The 20,551-nt window shown below is 30.8% G+C and overlaps 4 protein-coding genes across 17 annotated transcripts in view; 1 reads left to right on the top strand and 3 right to left on the bottom strand.

Annotated features, from left to right (window-relative positions):
* LOC127732979 (leucine-rich repeat-containing protein 28-like) overlaps window positions 1–20,551 on the bottom strand; it is a 252,942-nt gene that overhangs the window by 119,740 nt on the left and 112,651 nt on the right. The window lies entirely within an intron of this gene.
* LOC127732947 (coiled-coil domain-containing protein 171-like) overlaps window positions 1–20,551 on the top strand; it is a 179,481-nt gene that overhangs the window by 95,226 nt on the left and 63,704 nt on the right. The gene's annotated exons all lie outside the window — the stretch shown is intronic.
* LOC127732962 (katanin p60 ATPase-containing subunit A-like 2) overlaps window positions 1–20,551 on the bottom strand; it is a 48,493-nt gene that overhangs the window by 26,750 nt on the left and 1,192 nt on the right. For 6 of the 10 annotated variants that reach the window (XM_052242195.1, XM_052242194.1, XM_052242197.1 and 3 more), the window contains exons 2-5: window positions 10,389–10,459; window positions 9,832–9,998; window positions 4,893–4,931; window positions 520–571 (exon numbers count right to left, since the gene is read on the bottom strand). In XM_052242195.1, the coding sequence (XP_052098155.1) occupies window positions 520–571; window positions 4,893–4,931; window positions 9,832–9,998; window positions 10,389–10,459 (329 nt within the window). The remainder of the gene's footprint in view (window positions 1–519; window positions 572–4,892; window positions 4,932–9,831; window positions 9,999–10,388; window positions 10,460–20,551) is intronic. The other 4 variants (XM_052242201.1, XM_052242199.1, XM_052242202.1 and 1 more) reach the window with 1 other exon arrangement.
* The window catches only part of LOC127732965 (sorting nexin-27-like), a 279,861-nt gene continuing 273,364 nt past the window's right edge, over window positions 14,055–20,551 (bottom strand). For both annotated transcript variants that reach the window (XR_007996540.1, XR_007996542.1), the window contains exon 15: window positions 14,055–14,323. The gene's annotated coding sequence lies outside the window, so the exon portion shown is untranslated. The remainder of the gene's footprint in view (window positions 14,324–20,551) is intronic.

Genomic DNA, 20,551 nt, shown 5'->3' with positions numbered 1-20,551 from the left:
GTTAGTTGAATCATTTGAGTGTTTTATAACTTATAAATTAAACATGCAGGTTTGATAAGAGTTCAAAAATACATGAACAATTTCTGAGAGAAGATGGAAAGCAGATAAAACATAAATTTATAAGGGAAGATAAATGAACAAGATAGTAAAAAGAAAAGAAATAATACAAAGAGATGACATGAATACTCTCCTAGCAATGGACACATCTTATCTACATGATATATTGTGCTTTGTGTGTCAAGGGGATTAACAATAGTTGTCCAATTATATCATCAAAGAATTTAGCCAAAATATGGTCCATGACCACTAATCATGAAAATATCAAAATTCTTCCTAAAAATGTATGAAATAAATCGAAAAATAAAGAGGAAAAAGAATTCAACATGTCACCTCCTTGCAAGACCACTATGATATGAATGTCTAGTAGGGTATTAGGTTCATGTCTAGTAGACCACTATGATATGAAAGTCTAGACGACCAATATGATATGAATGATGCAATGTATGAAGTGTTTATTACCTGTTAGTTCTGGATATACTAGATTTCTGTGGGGCTCCTCTTCTATCACCAGCTAAAACAACACAAAAATGGATTTAATATAAATATATGTTTTTTTACAATCTAAACTTCATGTTTTATCATATATTTTGTTACTATGACATCTTTTATTATATAAAATACAATGTCATCTTTTATTATATAAAGAAAAAAAATGTTTTTCTGTTACAAATCACAATGTATTGTTTTGTATGTACATGTCATGCTGCCCATCAAGGGCCCTATTCTTCTTCTATATATTATTACAATGTCATCTTTTATTACATATTATTACAATGTCATCTGATGGATGCAACAGAAAGACCATTTCAAGCATTTACATTTTCGATTCCATGTAAATTAAATAGAACTTCATATTTTTTTTATTTTTATTTTTTCTCTTTTTTCCATGGCATTGTGAGTTTGAATATCCCTTTGGTATCTTTCTTCTCTCTTTTATATCCATTTATTATAAAATAAAAATTGCTTTAATATATAAAAAGACAAACAAATGTCTCTTAAAATTCAGATACTGTGGACACCTATATTTTAGACAAAAAGTTTGTTGATTGAAAAAATAATGTATATTAGTAGAAACTTGATTCTGTGATTTAGATAAATTCTGCATATATTTTTTTGAACACTTTACTTCTTGTGGTTAACCAATAATCAAGAAGCTCATAACAATTAGTACCTTCTGAATAGTATGGTAATGAATTCACAGTATGAACACAATTATGCATACTTAAAAGTCAGAAATAGAGTCCTGAATAATTTAGAATTCTTGTATTTGTAATCTAAAAAAAATTAATTTAATTTACTCTTTCTTCACTGTGACTAAAATCTTGATCAGTTTTTTCTTCACTAGAATTCTGCATTTCATTTCTAAATGATTTATGTCTTTAAAATTGTTCTTAAATTAACTTTATGGAATGTAAACTAAGTACAAACAAGAGGCTGTCAGAGTGACGGCAAACCGGATTTTCGTGCAGAGGTCGAACCCTGAACAGTTGAGCAAGTATGGACACAACATTTAAGCTTAAAACAGCTCTGAATTTGGATTGTGATTGAATATTTAAAATAGATTATTATCTAATTAATAATGAAAATGATATTTGCAAATCTGAACTCCCAAACAGGATCATGTAAAATTTAAACATTAACACACACAACAAAAATAAAATGCCACATAACAACTGTGACATCTACCTTAATAACACACATGACTTAAAAAAACATAGTTATAAAGAAATTTTTGACAACTAATGACTAAAATTAATTGAACAAAATCCATATACTTATATTATGATTACTGGTTTATGGAAACAAGCTTGAGTTATTTCCCTTTGAACAGAAACTAATAAAGCAAAAATAGTTCTCTAAAATTAGAAATGATCTAACCACTAAAAAATTAAATAGTTCTCTAAAATTAGATATGATGTAACACAATGTATATCTATTTTCAAATTATAATCAAATATAATTAATAGTTCCAAGTATTTTTTCTTTCATTTGTCACAAACTAATATAGATCTGCAACTTATCTATCATCTACACAATGTAATGTAATGAAATATATCCTTTATTAAAAATAGATTATCATCTAATTAAAAGAATTCACTTCATCCAAAAAAAATTATATATATAGCATTCAGAAAAATTAGTTTATACAGAATAACAAACAGACCTACCACAAAATTCTTCATACAATTTACCAAAGAAAAGAAAAAAAATCCAAAATGTCATTTATCATTAATACAATGTCTTTTAAAAATCTTTTAAAAAATGAGTTATTTCCCTTTGAACAGAAATCTAGTAATTAATAAGTATTTCATCAAAAATTTAATTCTTGGGAAAGGGCTATAACTCAACAACGAGAAAAGCTAAAACCTTGAAAATTGAACTTGACCTTCATTTAGTCACAGGAAACAACATATCTAAATTTGAAAAAATTTTGTCAAAGGGTTTTCATGTTAATGAACGGACACTGTTTGGCAGCCGCCCACCCGCCCGCTTGCCGTACATTCCCAAATCAATAATCAATTTTTACTTCGAAAATCCGGTTAAATATCCTATGTTTAAAAAAAGGGAAATAAGTTAATAAAATCACACATTGAGAGAAAAGTTTATGTGAATTATCTTTTAAACTTTTCTTGTTAAAACACCTTGGAATGTTTGATTGAATCTTAATAAAGGAACTTTAAATTTGCAATATTTATTTGTCATCTGATTCTGATTGTTAAAACCATGGCAAGAGACCAATAGCAGTGCTTCCAGCAACAACTAATCAAATTGTATCAGGAAATATGTAATACAATATGCTATTTACAACTTTCTTTTGGGGATGCTTCAGGATGCAAGAAAAATTAATTTTAATGATTTCAAGAGCAATGTCAATGGCACTTATGCCTTGCAAACAAAACAGTCACTAGATGTCTTTTGGTTATCTGTATTGTTCAGTTGCTGTCTCATAAACATATACTGTACATCACTGTGTATTTATACATATATTAAATGGTATGGTCTCTTGCAGTATGAATTATATCCTTCTCTGGTCATGTGTTAAAATGACTCTTATAGATTTAATATAAGACTTGGCAAAGTTCTATACATATTACCGGCATAAGTATTCACAAAGGTGTATGTGTAATGTTGAACACTTAGGAAACCTCTGGCCTCAATGATTTTCTTCTTAAATTTCATAACTGATCAAAAAATAATTCTGCATTTAATTGTAAGCTTAATTATTTCAAATCAGTATTAGATTTTAATTTGATATGGTGCTTATACATTTTCCTCTTCTTAATCATGCATAGGAAACTTATGATTTACAAATGTAAGACTCAGCTGTTTCAATGAACTGTAATAACATTTAGATTAGATCTGTATAATTCAGCCAACATAGTTAAAGTCCAACACTCATACAATTATGTATGTGTCTGTATATTACAAAGATCATATTTCACACCTGACCAAATCTTAGATCAAACATTTAAAATGACACATAATCTGTAGACTTAATATTCCAGTCACAGAAAGAAATGTCATGTACTGTTCAACAAGTACTCTTAGTATGACTGATATAAGTCAAGATTAAAACATAACCTAATGTAAAGCCACGTCAATTATTTCAATTTTATTTTTTATCCTAATAGTAGAATGACAAAGCTTGAATAACATGTTAATCAAAACTTTTGAAAAAATCAAGGAAAACTGTAATTCTTATATCTGACATTTGGAAACATAAATGCCATGATACCAGTCTGGAACATTTCTTCTCCCATAAAAGTGGATTTTTAATTAAGGCCAACAGTTTTAATAATTAAATATCTAACTGTGTTGTGATATATAACTAGTTCATTTTCTCCTCAATAGCAGAGGGTAAATAACAGTTCAAATAATCAGGGTCACAAATCATCCTAATAAACCTTCTCTAATCACTGTGACCAGTCATTGTTGTTGCTCTATGTTTTAAGAACCCATTGTAACATATATATTGATAGGTTAATGTTGAATTAGTACAGAACACACATTTTGTTACATTTGTAAACCTAATAAATGGTGCTTGCATAAAACAGTTAAAAGTATGGCAAACTCATTTACTGAATGGAAACTTGTTCAAAATGTAGCAGCAGATTAAAAATGCAACATGATATATAAACAAGTGACAAACATTTACAGATATTTTAGCCATTAGCCTTACTTATTTAGCCCTCACCCTCTATTTGTTCATATACTGTGATTAGGGTCAACACATAATGCATATGTGGAAATATTATAAAAATGTAGTTTAGCAAAAGTAAGGTCTATGAGTTGCCAAGAAAACTTTGGTGCAAAAAACATATTAAAGAAATGCAAAGGGTGGAAGCTGTTGAGAATTGACTACTCTGTTCTGTACATTTGCTACATACATGGTTTATGTACATATCATCTGTACATTTGCTCCATACATGGTCTATGTACATATATTATAAGTAAAGATTGTCATAAGAACTACAGTATACAAACTATTATTTCTACAAAGAAAAGATAAAATTTAATGTTCTTTATTTAACTACAGCTATCAAGTGGACAGGATTGACTTAGGTCTTACTTATGTCCTATACTGTACAGCAAGGTTCACTCTTCTATTTTAATTTAAGTGAATAACAAATTTTAGCAACAGTGACTCTAAGGTTGACACACAACTTTATGTTTAAGACACAGTACACCTCCAATATAAGTATTATATATATATCTAAGCCACTGCAGCTACATGTATGTAATTAGAGCTCCCACTAATTGGAGGATAGTTGTGATACACCACATTAATTTGACAGTTAGTTTAGATTACATGCTTTGATTTCACCCCTTACAATCTTGACCTCTTTCTTCTTTTTTCTTCTGCTTCCTCTCTGTGCAAATACATTAACTTTTGTAAAATTGTTTTATGTGTATTAAAAAAATTCTAAACACTGATCAATTAATTATGAAAGTCATGTGTCCACTGTCAATTGCATATGTACTGTTTGCAATGCTTCTATAAAAAAAAACTAGTAATTGACATATCATTTAGAAAAAATACCACCTCCTCATGATAAATACATGTTGGTCAACAAACCATAAAAATGAGGTACAGGTCAGGTGACCTCTGTCATATGAACATATACTCAACAATCTTTCCAAAGGCCAGATATAGTTGACCTTTTAACCCTATTACTTACAGAAACTAAAACATGTCATCACTAATATATCACAAAAAATTAGCATTGATTCTATCAAACAAATGGACCATGAAAGTGAGATAATGGACAGACTTATGCAAAAAATAAAATTCATACCACACAGTATCAGAATAAAGAATATATATCCTATCTTCTGAAATGTAATAGGCCTTATAGAAATATTTGCTGTCAATGTCTTCAGTAAGCAAACACATGTCTTGCTTTCAGCAATATTTGCCATATCCAAGAGAAAATCTAGTTTTTCTCCAATTGATAAACAGCATCTGTATGGCAAAACCATTTATATGTCAAATTATGGTCCCAGCAAAAAGGTAAACATTCAATCCCAACAGGATATAAATATACATGGGAAATAATGTCTTTCACTCTAAATAAAATGGAATTTTCTTATACTTGTGAAACACTTCAGTGAGGACTCTAATAAGAACCAATTATTTCCTGCAAATGAGTACAGCATTTAAGAAAAGTTTCAATGCTGCTTGAGAAATGAGATTATATTAAAACAATGTTATGCTAGAGTAAAAATGTTTTGCATATTTGTGAAAATGTCACTGTTCAAAAAGTAACTTCAATTACTAAATGGTAAAAGTAGTGTCGTGCTATAAGCATTGAGTTTGACTGGTGCATTGTGAAGAGTTTATGAACAATTTGGCTAGAGATCAAATTTTACATGTAGTAGTGGTTCATTACAATGTTCCTAAGCTGTATAATTTCATTCAAATCTTGGTCCTCATAACACAAAAATAATATCCAACTTTAAAGTTGAAACATGGTCAAGGTAAAATATGGAGTCCAACAAACAAGTCAATTAAGTCTCATTCTTCACGATTAACCACAAGCCTACAGCCCTGGCCAGTAAAATTATCATGGAAAGAGGCATCAAAGACAATATCAATTTATAGAACTCTTGTAAAAAAAATGTCATGAAGACTAAAGTCTATCATATATTATTTGAATATGGAAATCAAATACAATCAAACTGGACCTCAAAGAGCACTAGATACATGTGTATAGTCTTAAATTGACTTATATTTCTTGATGGTAAAACAAAAATACAAAAGTGACCATATTAACAAATAAATAACTCAAATGTTAAAAATAAACAACAATCACCCAACTGGCAGCACAGCAAACAGAAGTATTATATTGTATATACCTGGATAGCCTGTTATAGAAAATATAACTAACAATATTAATATGTAATACAGTGTATAATGTTATAGTACCGGTAGTTATCTGTTGTTCACATGAATCATGTTAAGTATTCTACACTACTATGCTCAGTAAATCCTGAATTATTCACATGCATACAAAAATCATGGATTTCCCCTTCTTACAACAAGAAAACTACAAAATCTATTCATCAATTTTCTTGCAAGAGGTATTTACTACTTAGATTTTTTAATAATCAAAAACCTGATGACTAATGAAGACAAATTTAAAGTCTTCAAAAGAACTCTGTTTAATCTATGATAAAGTTATTTAAATCAAGCTTTTTCACATTAGCCATTTGCCCTCAAGGTGTAATACCACAAATCATAGTACGTCACATCCAGTTGCATACGAAAAAGGGTTGAAAAAAAATATTCCCTACAATTTGACAGTTGTAGGAAATTAATCCTACATTTCATTGCAGTTAAAAATTTCTGAGTCATAAACATATATCTTGGGTGTTTGAAAGCACCATTCTTTTTTTATTTGGTGTTTCTTTAAAATAATTTGGAAACTAGAGGTTACATAGTTACTAAAGCTTGTAAACATGAAAAAAAGGGTGAAATTTGATTGGGTAACTTCAAGTGATGGTTATTTTCTTATATGCAATGAAATGTTATGTGAAATTTTGTCTGTAGTACTGGACAGGATAAAACTTTACTCATGCCAAGTATTTCTTGATAAATTCTGCACAATTTTTTGAAAATTGCAAATTTATTTTTAGCATCTTCTGAATGTAAGAAAATCTTTTTCCGTTCAGGCTGTTCCAAATTGAGGCAATCACATTAATGAATGTGGGAGGTTGCATTTCCCTTAGAATTTTTTAAATATTATAAGAAAATGAAAATTTTAATTGTATGGCTAGTTGGTGTCTAAAAATTTTTTTTTCTTAATTCTGGAACAGCCCTAAAATGTTGGGGATTTTAATGCATTGAAAAGTATATATCTTCTTTCTTTCCGCATGTTCCCTTTGTTCATGAATTAAAAATTCATAAAGGGGACTATAAGGGCAGATGGGTACACAAAACAGGCTATTTTGGGATATGCAGTGGGACACTGCATACTCATTTCTTTTATTAGAAACAAAAATATGATACTGTATATAAAAATATACAAAATAATTAGTTTTATCCAAAAATATTTATAAATCTTTACTGAAAAAATGATTTGTTACTAAGATTGCTTTTCCATATTTAAAGGTCATTCAAATGGGTGCTACCATATATATGTAGGACTCCAAAGTGCAATGGGGACGCTAAAGTACGTTGGTCACGCTAAAGTGTGATGCCTCCATATGCTGAAGTCCAAAGGTCCGCGAAAGTATAGACTAAGAAACGTAGATGGATTATGACGTAAACAGTCGTTTATACAACCCAAAAATGAACATGCCGGAAGATAAATTAAGAATATTTGATTTTAAAACAACTTTTAAACCATGACTAATGTCCATGACTTAATTTTAGACCTAGCCATGCTTTTTCGGCTGAAGCAAATGTGTTTTTTTCTCTCGGGTGCTGGAAGAAGGACTTGTCTCCTGCAGTCAACCATTTTACTATATAGATACAAAATAGTAACAAGTCTAAATTGAAAACAATGTTCAAACCTATGATTGTGTTGGATCATAGATGTAACACAATGGATCTTAATTATTAATTTAATACCAAACAGAAAACAATAAACTTGCGGAAAAGATGGTATAACGCAAACATGAGGTGCAAAAATTTGTACACCATATCCGGATTTCGACAATTAATGTCTCTTCAGTGATGTTAGGGATCGAAACGGTATTTGGAAGGCCATATAATTTACCTCAATTTAGGATAGACTCTTGAATTTTAAAGAGTCGAAAGGGGATGAACGGATCATATAAACCCGAAGGAAAATATAATATAAGCCCAAACAGAAAAAAATAAACAAGTCTAAATTGAAAACAACGTTCAAACCTATGATTGCGTTGGATAAAAACCACAATTTTTATACGTGTACATGTAAAACAAATTTCTTGGTAGAGGGGTCTAAATACAGCACAAACAACATTTTCCAAAAGACCAAAATAGCGAAAAAGTATATTTTAACAAAACGCATTTGACTAACAGGTCGAACAACGGATGTTCTTAAAACCTGCTGACTGCCATTGGCGATTGCCAAATAAATTGATCACCAGTACAAAATGGATCTTAATATTAATTTAATACCAAACAGAAAACAATAAACTTGTGGAAAAGATGGTATACCACAAACATGAGGTGCAAAAATTTGTACAACATATCCGGATTTCGACAATTAATGTCTCTTCAGTGATATTAGAGATCGAAACGGTATTTGGAAGGCCATACAAAATAGTGTACGCATAGGTATCCTGTCTCCTGTTTCCATTAGAAGCGAAAGGATACATTTAAATCATGGTTTACATTGAAGTTTACTTTGCCGTCCCCGTTAATATACTTTCGATTTTATTGAAAAGTAACGTTTGTAAAATAAAGGTACATGTTTTCAATTATAAATTTTCGGCTGAAACATTAGTTTGTACATTGTAGGTAAATATAAGATGTATTTGTACTCGTTTCGAAAAAGGAGAAAAAAGCTCAGCGAATATCACCTTTCTCTCGCATTGATATGAAAGCTTGTACTAATAAATGTTATTTATTCTGACAATGAACGAATTTTGTATTTGTAATTTACAATGACGACTGTAAGGAGAGGTGTTCACATTATTGATAGACTGTGTGAACGGCAAGATTCGCCAATTATTCAAATACTAAATACGCCCCAATTATTACATTTACAGGAAATATAGTTTGTGACCCCCTATATTACCTTTTTAGCAATTATAACGTGGACAGTCTTCTAGATTTAGAAACAACCACTTAAGCCTACCGGTAAATTATAAAGTCTATCACATATGTTATACCTAAATTAGCCTACTAGCATTTGCAAAAAGACTATTTTTTAACATCCATGTACCCTAACGTTTTAAGCCCTCGAACCTTACTCTAATGGTCCATCGCACTTTAGCGTGATCATCGCACTTTAACAAACAACCAACCATCGCACTTAAGCATGAGACACCATCGTACTTTAGCGTAGACCATCGCATTTTAGCGTGATGATCATAGCACTTTAGAGTCCTATATATATCAAAAATGAAACCAAGCCAATATTAAAAGCAAATATAAAATTCTCCTTTGGCTAATGCTTATTCATTTCAAGCAAAGGTCTGATCATAAATATTAGACAAAGCAGGGAATTACATGTAACTTAAAAAACAAAACTTCTTTTAGAAAATTTATGAGATTCCACACCAACCATGCATGTCAGCAATAACTACAGCCTTTACATTAGATCAAATGTTTCTTACCACTTGATGTCAGTTTCTTGGTTATTTTTGGATACTTGGCAAACTTGACATAGTAATAAGACTCATATTCCATAATAATGGTCTCCAGATCAATGTTGTCACACACTTCATATTTGTTGACGTCTAAATTTGTTTCTCTTCCTAAGGCTTGTGCTGCTTCCACATATCTGGAAAAATATCCCTTAATTTTAATACAGCTATTATGCAAAATTACATTTTTTTTTACCTTTTTAATGTCTCTTTTAGTTAACATTGCCCCAAAATATTAATCAGACTTCACAAACTTTTAACATGGAGGGTCATCCTACAAATATGTTGTGATTATTGCAAGTGGTAACATGCATTTATTTTGTTGCAATATATATATATAAACACATTTTTTCTAGAAAGGTGTGAAATTGAGACTGTTTGTTGATTTTGAACATTTATTTTATATAATGATCATTGCCATTCACTCCAAGTCTACTTTCTTTCACAAGTACAAATGCATATCTTTATTCATGAATAAAGTTTAGAAAATTTTACTGAATACTATTAAAACATTTGAATAAACATACCCTTCTTCATACATATAATTTAGAACCAGGATCAACAGATTCTTCTTCCTGGTATCTGTTCTTAACTCATCCTGAAAGCATGTGAAAGTATAACGTTTTATGTCATTTCCTAAATATTAATTATTAATTAACATTTCAGATCTATATGAATATGTACATGTACAGTGTCATTCTAATATGCATATTGTTATTGCGAACCCAATGAAAGTTTTCCACAGTGCCATCTCTATCTTGACCAGGTATTTAAACTTTTGCAAGTTCACCTGTCCTATTGAAGGAATACAATAGCTATTTTTCTCTGTGTAGTTTATTCACTGGGACCTTTAAATTTCTTCTAAGAGAAATCTATCATTCATTGATTAAATTACCTGTGTAAAAAAAAATTCTTATATAGAGACAAAAATACTTTTTTTATACTCATTAATTGCGTGTGCTGATGTATTTATTCAATATTAATAATATATTTTCATTCAGTTTAATATAAACATTGATTCAATCATAAAAAGTTGATTTCTAACAAAAGTTTTATCAATGTTCCTATTGAAATTTGATTTTTTTCTTGTTTAGTTATAGAATACATTTATTGCGAACCCAATGAAAGTTTTCCACAGTGCCATCTCTATCTTGACCAGGTATTTAAACTTTTGCAAGTTCACCTGTCCTATTGAATGAATACAATAGCTATTTTTCTCTGTGTAGTTTATTCACTGGGACCTTTAAATTTCTTCTAAGAGAAATCTATCACTCATTGATTAATTTACCTGAGTAAAAAAATTTCTTATATATAGACAAAAATACTTTTTTATACTCATTAACTGAGTGTGATGATGTATTTATTCAATATTAATAATATATTTTCATTCAGTTTAATATAAACATTGATTCAATCATAAAAAGTTGATTTCAAACAAAAGTTTTATCAATGTTCCTATTGAAATTTGATTTTTTTTTGTCTAGTAATAGAATACATTTAATAAAATACTGTAAACCAACTTATTTTCACAGATAGTTATTCATGTTAACTTATCCCTTTTATTTCTATAAATCTATGTCTGAGAGGATTATTTATTTTGACATTTTTCACAAACCTTTAAGCTTGATTAGAATAAATGTACATTGAAGTACAGTCTAAATGGATAATAAGAGTAAATATTAGCATTGTCACTTTCATAGTTTTTTTGGTCCAACACAAAAAAAATAATTTGAAAGTCACAAATTTCCATAGGAACATAGCAAAATTTAATGTCAAAACATTGGAACAAAATTATGAAAAGCTGTAGACAATTTAGTAAAAATTGGTAAATAATGCAAATAAAGTAAATCAGTTTATTATGGCTAATATTGCAAATAGCCAATGCAGACAACTTACCCTAATACATTCTAGAAGCCTACTAAATTATTAGATATTGAATAAATCAACATCACATATAGTTTTGTGTGTCCTTATTTAGTATTGGTACATGTATTTTTATCATTGAGAGTTAATTTTTTTGTTCAGGTAAATTAATCAATGAGTGATAGATTTCTCTTGAAGAAATTTAAAGGTCCCAGTGAATAAACTACACAGAGAAAAATAGCTATTGTATTCATTCAATAGGACAGGTGAACTTGCAAAAGTTTAAATACCTGGTCAAGATAGAGATGGCACTGTGGAAAACTTTCATTGGGTTCGCAATAAGAAGATCTTAATTTGAAACATCATTATTTTCAAGTTCTTATTCATGTCAAACAAATATTTTTTTAAAAGGAACAATGTTGAAAGTTTTGTCAGAAATCAAATTTTTATGATTGAATCAATGTTTATATTAAACTGAATGAAAATATATTATTAATATTGAATAACTACATCATCACACGCAGTTAATGAGTATAAAAACAGTATTTTTGTCTATATATAAGAAATTTTTTTTACTCAGGTAATTTAATCAATGAATGATAGATTTCTCTTAGAAGAAATTTAAAGGTCCCAGAGAATAAACTACACAGAGAACAATAGCTATTGTATCTATTCAATAGGACAGGTGAACTTGCAAAAGTTTAAATACCTGGTCAAGTTAGAGATGGCACTGTGGAAAACTTTCATTGGGTTCGCAATAAAGCTACATATATTCCATTCAGTACCTTTAAAATCAAGCAGTCAAATGCATGAAAGAAACCAATATGTACAAAATAATTACAGAAGAACATAGTAAGATCATAAATGCAAGCAGTACTTACTACATGTATATGTATTCTTACGTTGCTTCTTTAATGTACTAAAATTGAAATATTCTACAGAAAGTAATAATTTAACATCTTATGCCTTAAATAAAATGCTCCGCAGGGCGCAGCTTGATACGACCGCAGAGGTCGAACCCTGAACAGTTGGGGCAAGTATGGACACAACATTCAAGCTTGATACAGCTCTGAATTTGGATTGTGATTAAATATTTGACACAGCATAGGTTTCTGACACAGAATGAATGTGGTCTAAGAACTTAAAAATTGGACATTCACCTATTATGGTACAATATCCAAAATCTAAATACATGGTTAGATTCAGCATATCAAAGAACCCCAAGAATTCAATTTTTGATGAAATCAAACAAAGTTTAATTTTGGACCCTTTTGACCTCAATGTGGACAAAGTTGATAACGGGGCCCAAAAATCTAAATACATGGTTAGATTCAGCATATCAAAGAACCCCATATATTCAATTTTTGTTGAAATCAAACAAAGTTTAATTTTGGACCCCGATTTGGACCAACTTGAAAACTGGGCCCATAATCAAAAATCTAAATACATGTTTAGATTCAGCATATCAAAGAACACTAAAAATTCAATTTTTGTTAAAATCAAACTAAGTTTAATTTTGGACCCTTTGGACCTTAATGTAGACCAATTTGAAAATGGAACCAAAAATTAAGAATCTAAATACACGGTTAGATTCGGCATATCAAAGAACCCCAATAATTCAATTTTTGATGAAATCAAACAAAGTTAAATTTTGGACCCTTTGGACCTCAATGTGGACCAATTTAAAAACGGGGCCCAAAATCCAAAAGCTTAATACACGGTTATATTCAGCATATTAAAGAACCCCAAGAATCCAAGAATAAAACCCCATTGAAATTGATCAAGAAATAAGCAATTTATAAGAAGTATCTTCTTTTGCACAATACTGTGCAATTGAATATTTCTTGCTATTGCGCAATACTGTACAATTGACAATTTCTTGCTATTGCGCAATATTGTGCTATTGGATATTTCTTGCTATTGCGCAATACTGTGCAATTGAAGATTTCTTGCTATTGCGCAATACTGTGCAATTGAAGATTTCTTGCTATTGTGCAATACTGTGCAATTGAAAATTTCTTGCTATTGCACAATACTTATTATATAAAAATTTACACATCCTTTTTGATGTGTATCTCCTACCATATCATTATTATTTGCTTTTAAATATAAATCAGAAATAACCAACTTAAAATGGAAAATTTTAAAAGAAAAAAAAAAGGAAAAAAAGAAAGAAAAAAGAAAAGAAAAAAATCCCCCCCCCCAAAATTTTTTGAACCCCCTTATGATTCATCACCCCCAAACTCAATCCCAGCCTTCCCTTTGTGGTATGGTACCTTGCAGTACAATTTCAGAGAGATCCATACACTTGAACACAAGTTATTGTCTTGAAACTAGAAAAATGCTTATTTTTGGCCCCTTTTTGGCCCCCAATTCCTAAACGTTTCAGGCAATTACCCCCGAACTCAATTCCAGCTTTCCCTTTGTGATATGAAACCTTGTAGTACAATTTCAGAAATATCCAAACACTTACACACAAGTTATTGTCATGAAACTAGAAAAATGCTTGTTTTTTGCCCCTTTTTTGGCCCCTAATTCCTAAAATTTTGAGGCAATTACCCCCAAAATCAATTACAGCCTTCCCTTTGTGATATGGAACCTTGTTGTACAATGTCAGAGAGATCCATACACTTACACACAAGTTATTGTCTGAAAGTTACAAAAATGCTTATTTTTGGCCCCTTTTTGGCCCCTAATTCCTTAACTGTTGGTACCATAACCCCCAAAATCAATCCCAACCTTCCTTTCGTGGTATTGAACCTTATGGTAAAATTTAATGAAGATCAATTCACTTAAACTAAAGTTAGAGTGCGAAAACCAATGTGTCTTCGGACGACGACGCCAACGACGCCAACGTCATACCAATATACGACCAAAAAATTTTTAATTTTTGCGGTCGTATAAAAAGGGCAGTGTGTGAAAAAAGTCTAATAAAACAAAAACTTTAAAGAGTACTTACACATACATGTACATCGTACATGTACATGTACAGGAGTGTTGTTTGGTGAACATAGTATGGAGACCTGTAGTTGTAAACTTATGCGTTAGTTGGTCTCTGGTGGAGAGTTGTACATGTACAGGAGTGTTGTTTGGTGAACATAGTATGGAGACCTGTAGTTGTAAACTTATGTGTTAGTTGGTCTTTGGTGGAGAGTTGTCTCATTGGCAATCATACCACATCTCATGTATATAGTATTGTCCAACAATGAATGAATAATAGAAATTGAGTTTAATGTTTGCCATAAATGTAACATGTCGGTTGCCACTTGTAAAGAAGAAACTGCTTCTTGCTTACCTTTCCAGAACTGAATAGTGAGTTCTCACCTGGTTTTTGTAGGGTTTGTGTTTCTCTCAGGGGGAGGGGGAGCACTTAAATACTTAATTGATAAGGGTGCTGCTGGGGTTCTGTTACCCCACCCTTTTCATATAATTTAGATTTTAAAAATGTATACCTTTTCATATATTGCGTAGGCAAAAATGTAATCTTTTCCCATATTGGGATTGGTTTCATGAAATCGAGAAAATGTCACCTTGCTCGGAGCTCAGACTTTCTTTTTTGAAAAAATTACAGGGCTTTTCATACAACAAGTAATGGAAACTTTAATCTATTGACCTTATAATAATAATAATGTCTTTATTTAAAGAGGGTGACTCAATTAGCATTCACTAATCTACCTTGAGGCAGCTGCCTTGAGGCCCTCACAAAAAACATACAAAACAAGTACATGAAGTATTACAGATAGTACAATTTTTGAACATATAATTAAACTTTCACTCTAAATGATTGTCTGTAGAACAAGGAAAACAAAATACTACATTATACACAAACATTAAAAAGACATGATAGAGTTAGAGAGTTGTTACATATCATTTATAGTTAAAAAATCTACACATTTTTTTTATAAGTACCAAGATTTTCACATAGTTTTATTTCATTTGGTAGTTTATTCCAAAGTATTGAGGAGCTAACATGTGAATGATTTTTTCATTGAATTTGTATTAGGCCTCACTACAGCTAGATTATTACTTGCAGAAGATCTTAAATTTCTGCTGTGTAGGTTTATAATTGGACAACATATATATATATCGTTCTTTAAGTTAATTAGGTGCTTTATTATTTAGAATTTTATGAACAAGAATCAATTTATGATAAAAAATCCTAGATTTGAAATTTAATCATTTTACATGTAGCTCTTTAAATAAATTTACAGCTTTTATAGTATTGGTGCATTAAATCACAAAATTTCTGATAGCCTTCCCCACCTATTTACATATTTTTAAGCTGGAAAATGTTACCTATTCCAGCGGCACATCCTATTACCTTGTATATAGGAAGTGGCCACCTGCCACTATGAGGTGTTTCTAAACCTTTAGTTTTCTGTGTAGGATTTTGTTGACAGTTTTGGTTTTCTCTTTTGAATTGTTTTACATTTTCATCATTTTGGCATGCTGAAACATTTTATCGCTTACTATAGAGTATGAGTTTTGCTCATTGTTGAATCATACCACATCTCCTTATTTTCATAGCTGAAACACTGTTTCATATATACAAAAATTCGTAAGGGTTCCGCGGAACCCAGTGTCTCGCCGACTTTTGCTGTTAATCGCAGGCTCAACAAAAATGAGGAAAAAAATTAATAAAAATATTCCTCTCTATACTATCTTTTGATTGTAATTACTTTCCGTCCAAGTTTGGTAAAAATCCAGGATAGTTTATGAATCTAATAAATGTTTTAAAAACTTAAACTGCAGACTGTATGTAATGTTAACTGGAAGAAAAACTAAGTCCATATAAGTAAAATACGGAAAAAATGGGAAAAAATTTTAACAAATTTCCTTCTAGATACTAGCTTTTAATCATAAACAAGCTTCTGTCCAAGTTTGGTACAAATCCAGGATAGTTTAAGAAAGTTGTTAAAATTTTAAAAACTTTAACCACAGAGTGAATGTAATGTTAACTGGCAGAAAAACTAAGTCCATTTATAAGTAAAATACGGAAAAAATGGATTTTTTTTTATACAAAATTTACTTCTGGATACTATCTTATGATCATAAACAAGCTTCTTTCCAAGTTTGGTAGAAATCCAGGATAGTTTAAGAAAGTTATTAAAATTTCAAAAACTTTAACCACAGAGTGAATGTAATGTTTCCTGGCAGAAAAACTAAGTCCAATTATAAGTAAAATACGGAAAAAATGGAATTTTTTTTTTACAAAATTTACTTTTGAATATTATCTTATGATCATAAACAAGCTTCTGTCCAACTTTGGTAGAAATCCAGGATAGTTTAAGAAAGTTATTAAAATTTCAAAAACTTTAACCACAGAGTGAATATTTGTGGACGCCGCCGACAACAACGCCGACGGAATGTAGGATCGCTATGTCTCGCTTTTTCGACAAAAGTCGAAGGCTCGACAAAAATGTATCTAGGAAAGACAATAGTATACATTGTAGAACATGTATCCAAAAATATGATAATAAATAAAACTAATAATCTTTGGGAACTTATCAGGTAACACTTGTGAATATGGGAAACCTCAGCCAGAGTCAACTAGGACTGACTAATAAGACAACTAGTTGTCCTGTTCTGTCAATAAGGCAAAAAAATATATATATGTCTGTTTACAGTAACCTGACCTACCCTAATTTGATCGCCAACCCTAAGTTATACTATTTCTGATACATTCCAATTTTTTACAATCATGAATATGACAGCTGTTTAAGGAAACTCGCGACTTGTGTGTTGAAATAAACACTTTGCCGCCATTTTTTTACAATCAATAACCAAGGGAAATATATTCCAATCATTTAAAATACGGGTAAACTCGACCCATGGACAACCTCAAACCATGGCAATATGGACTGCACGACTCAAAATCATGTCGCAAAAATTAAAATGGAAATACTGACCTACTTACCCTATTTTTTTTATGATGTAACCTAAAACAGACATATATATTTGTTTTGGCCTAAGTCAGACTCTCTATACTCTATAAAGTCAACTCAAACAATCTATATAATATCAGCCCAGACAAAGTATAAAAAGAGAATTTGGACTTTTAGATAATTCAATGTTATATCTCAATGTTGCTGCATTTGAAATAGAGTGTCATATCAAAATAATTAGTTTAATGTAAATCCAAATTTCTACTACCGGTATATCATGGTGATTATTTTGTACTTTACCTACAAATGTAAGTTTAACTACTATTCAGAAAAAAATCGATAACAGCAATTACAGTTACAGCAAAACGTCTAAAAATAATGTTTTTAAATATTAAGACTCTTAAAATTTTAACAAGAGTGCACACACTGAACTGTCTCACCTGTTTAACTTATCATTGAATTTTTGTTGAAAGTCTGTAACATAAAGTTTTACTTCAAGTATCACATAAACTTAACATTATCTATGTTCTATGATAATGAGGTCATGGTGAGATGAACCAGGCCAGACAGACATGTAAACCTTAAAATCATTCCATACATCAAATATAGTTGACCTGTTGCATGTGTTGCTTATAGTATCTGATAACTGAAAAAATAACAAAACTTATCATTGACCAATGAACCATGAAAATGAGGTCAAGGTCAGATAATACCTGTACACCTTACAATTGTTCCATCAACAAACATGGTTGACCTATTGATATTAGTATTTTAGCAAAACAACCAAAACCCAAAATTCTTACATTGACCAATGAATCATGAAAATGAGGTCAAGGTCAGATGATATTGGTTAGACCGACATGTACACCTTACATTCATTGCATACACCAAATATAGTTGACCTATTGCTTATAGTACTTCACCTTACAATTGTTCCATCAACAAACATAGCTGACCTATTGCTATTAGTATTTGGCAAAACAACCAAGACCCCAAATTCTAACATTGACCAATGAATCATGAAAATGAGGTCAAGGTCAGATGATATTGGCTAAACCGACATGTACACCTTACATTCATTGCATACACCAAATATAGTTAACCTATTGCTTATAGTATTTAAAAAACAGACTAAAACACAAAAACTTAACATTGACCAATGAACCATGAAAATGAGGTCAAGGTCAGACAAAACCTGCTAGACTGACATGTACCTATCAGAGATGCAGATATTTTTTTTTCCTGTCAGACATTGGGTCCTGCCAGTCCTATCAACTGTTTGCCAGACCTACTTTTTTTGAAAAAATAATTACTACATGTAGTTCCCAGTTGGATTAAGATACACCTTAAAACCTTGACTAGAACGACCAGGTTAAATAAGGATATGACCATGGGGTGGTTTAATGACTGAGACCACATTCAATTTAAGTTATCATGCAACGTCAAATAAATGAGAATGTTGTACTACACTTGCCAATAAGACAACTGTTCATTAACTTTATGGATAGTTGTCCTATTATTTGGCATAAGAAAATTGAGATCAAAAACAAAAACAGTGGCAAATTACATTTACATCAAAACGAATATGTGTGTTCACACATTAACTGAAATGAAAAAATATACTCTAAGAAAACTAAAATAGTACTTGTTTTTAATTTAATTAACATAAATCTGGTCATTAGTTGTCTTTTGGTTTTTAATGCTTTTTAGTTTGCCATCTATTGTTCCAACTGATTTAATTCTCGCACCACTGATTTGTCATATGGAGACAAAACCTGTGTTTGTCGTATTAATAACAAAGTTCTCATTAGTCGCTTATAAATGCCCTGGACGCATAGTTTTCTGTCTGGACGCATCATTGCATGAACCTTGTGTCCGAGGGAAGAGTCCTGATAACACTTGCTGAGTATTGTAATCATCAATTGGATAAACGCAGAGAAGATCGAAATCCATTTACATGTACATCAGCACGTTTACTTAAAACCGACAATAAATGTGTCATTAGAACTTTTGGTTTTCAATGCTTTTCCACTACATAATTCCTTTGGAAGCCAAGGTAACCAGGACCAAAAGAAATTTAAATTTTGAAAGCCCCAAACAGTAAAAATATTTGCCAGTCATTGGGTCTGACACAAAGACTTCATTTGCCGGACCTCCTAAAATTCTGTCCCCTAGGTCTGACGATTAGCTGCATCACTTGACCTATTAAAATAATTTGAATAATTCCATACACCATATGTAGTTGACCTTTATGTTCTGCTTACAGTATCTGAGAAACGGACCTAATCACTGATCCATGAAATGAGGTCGAGGTCAGGTGAACCCTGTCTGGCGGACATGTAGGCTTTGCAAGGAACCCATATACCAAATATAGTTATCCTACTACTCATAACAAGTGAGAAATTCACATGACAAAAAAATTGTAATTTTTTTTCAAGCAGTCACTGAAACATGAAAATGAGGTCAAGGACAGTAACATAAGGTATCTGCATACAAGGACGAAGCTACCTTCTGAAATATAAAGCTTAATACAAATAGTTTATGCCGCCACTGGAAAGTAATACCTATGTCTCCCATACTGCGACTTTTGTCCAGGCGAGACAACAACTAATGGATTTTAACCAAAGAAACAAAAATCTTTTTATAAATGTAAAAAATAGTTTGGTATAACATGTACCATGTTTATTTTGGAATTATAGTTATCTCGTACCATTGTAAACTCGTACCAATGTCAACTCGTACCACTAAAAAAAACTCGTACCAATGCAAACTCGTACCACTACTAACTCGTACCACGGTAAATTCATACCATTGTAAACTCGTACCAACTTATTTAAATGCATTCAAATGGTGTTTAATGATGAATATATACTTTAATTTCACTCAATACCTCTTAAGTCTGTAAAATGTATATAATTTGAAATTACAATGACCAATTTGTA

This window comes from Mytilus californianus, unplaced genomic scaffold, assembly GCF_021869535.1.
Source record: "Mytilus californianus isolate M0D057914Y unplaced genomic scaffold, xbMytCali1.0.p SCAF_3, whole genome shotgun sequence".
Taxonomy (NCBI): Eukaryota; Metazoa; Mollusca; class Bivalvia; order Mytilida; family Mytilidae; genus Mytilus; species Mytilus californianus.
This window is presented reverse-complemented; position numbering and strand designations above follow the sequence as displayed.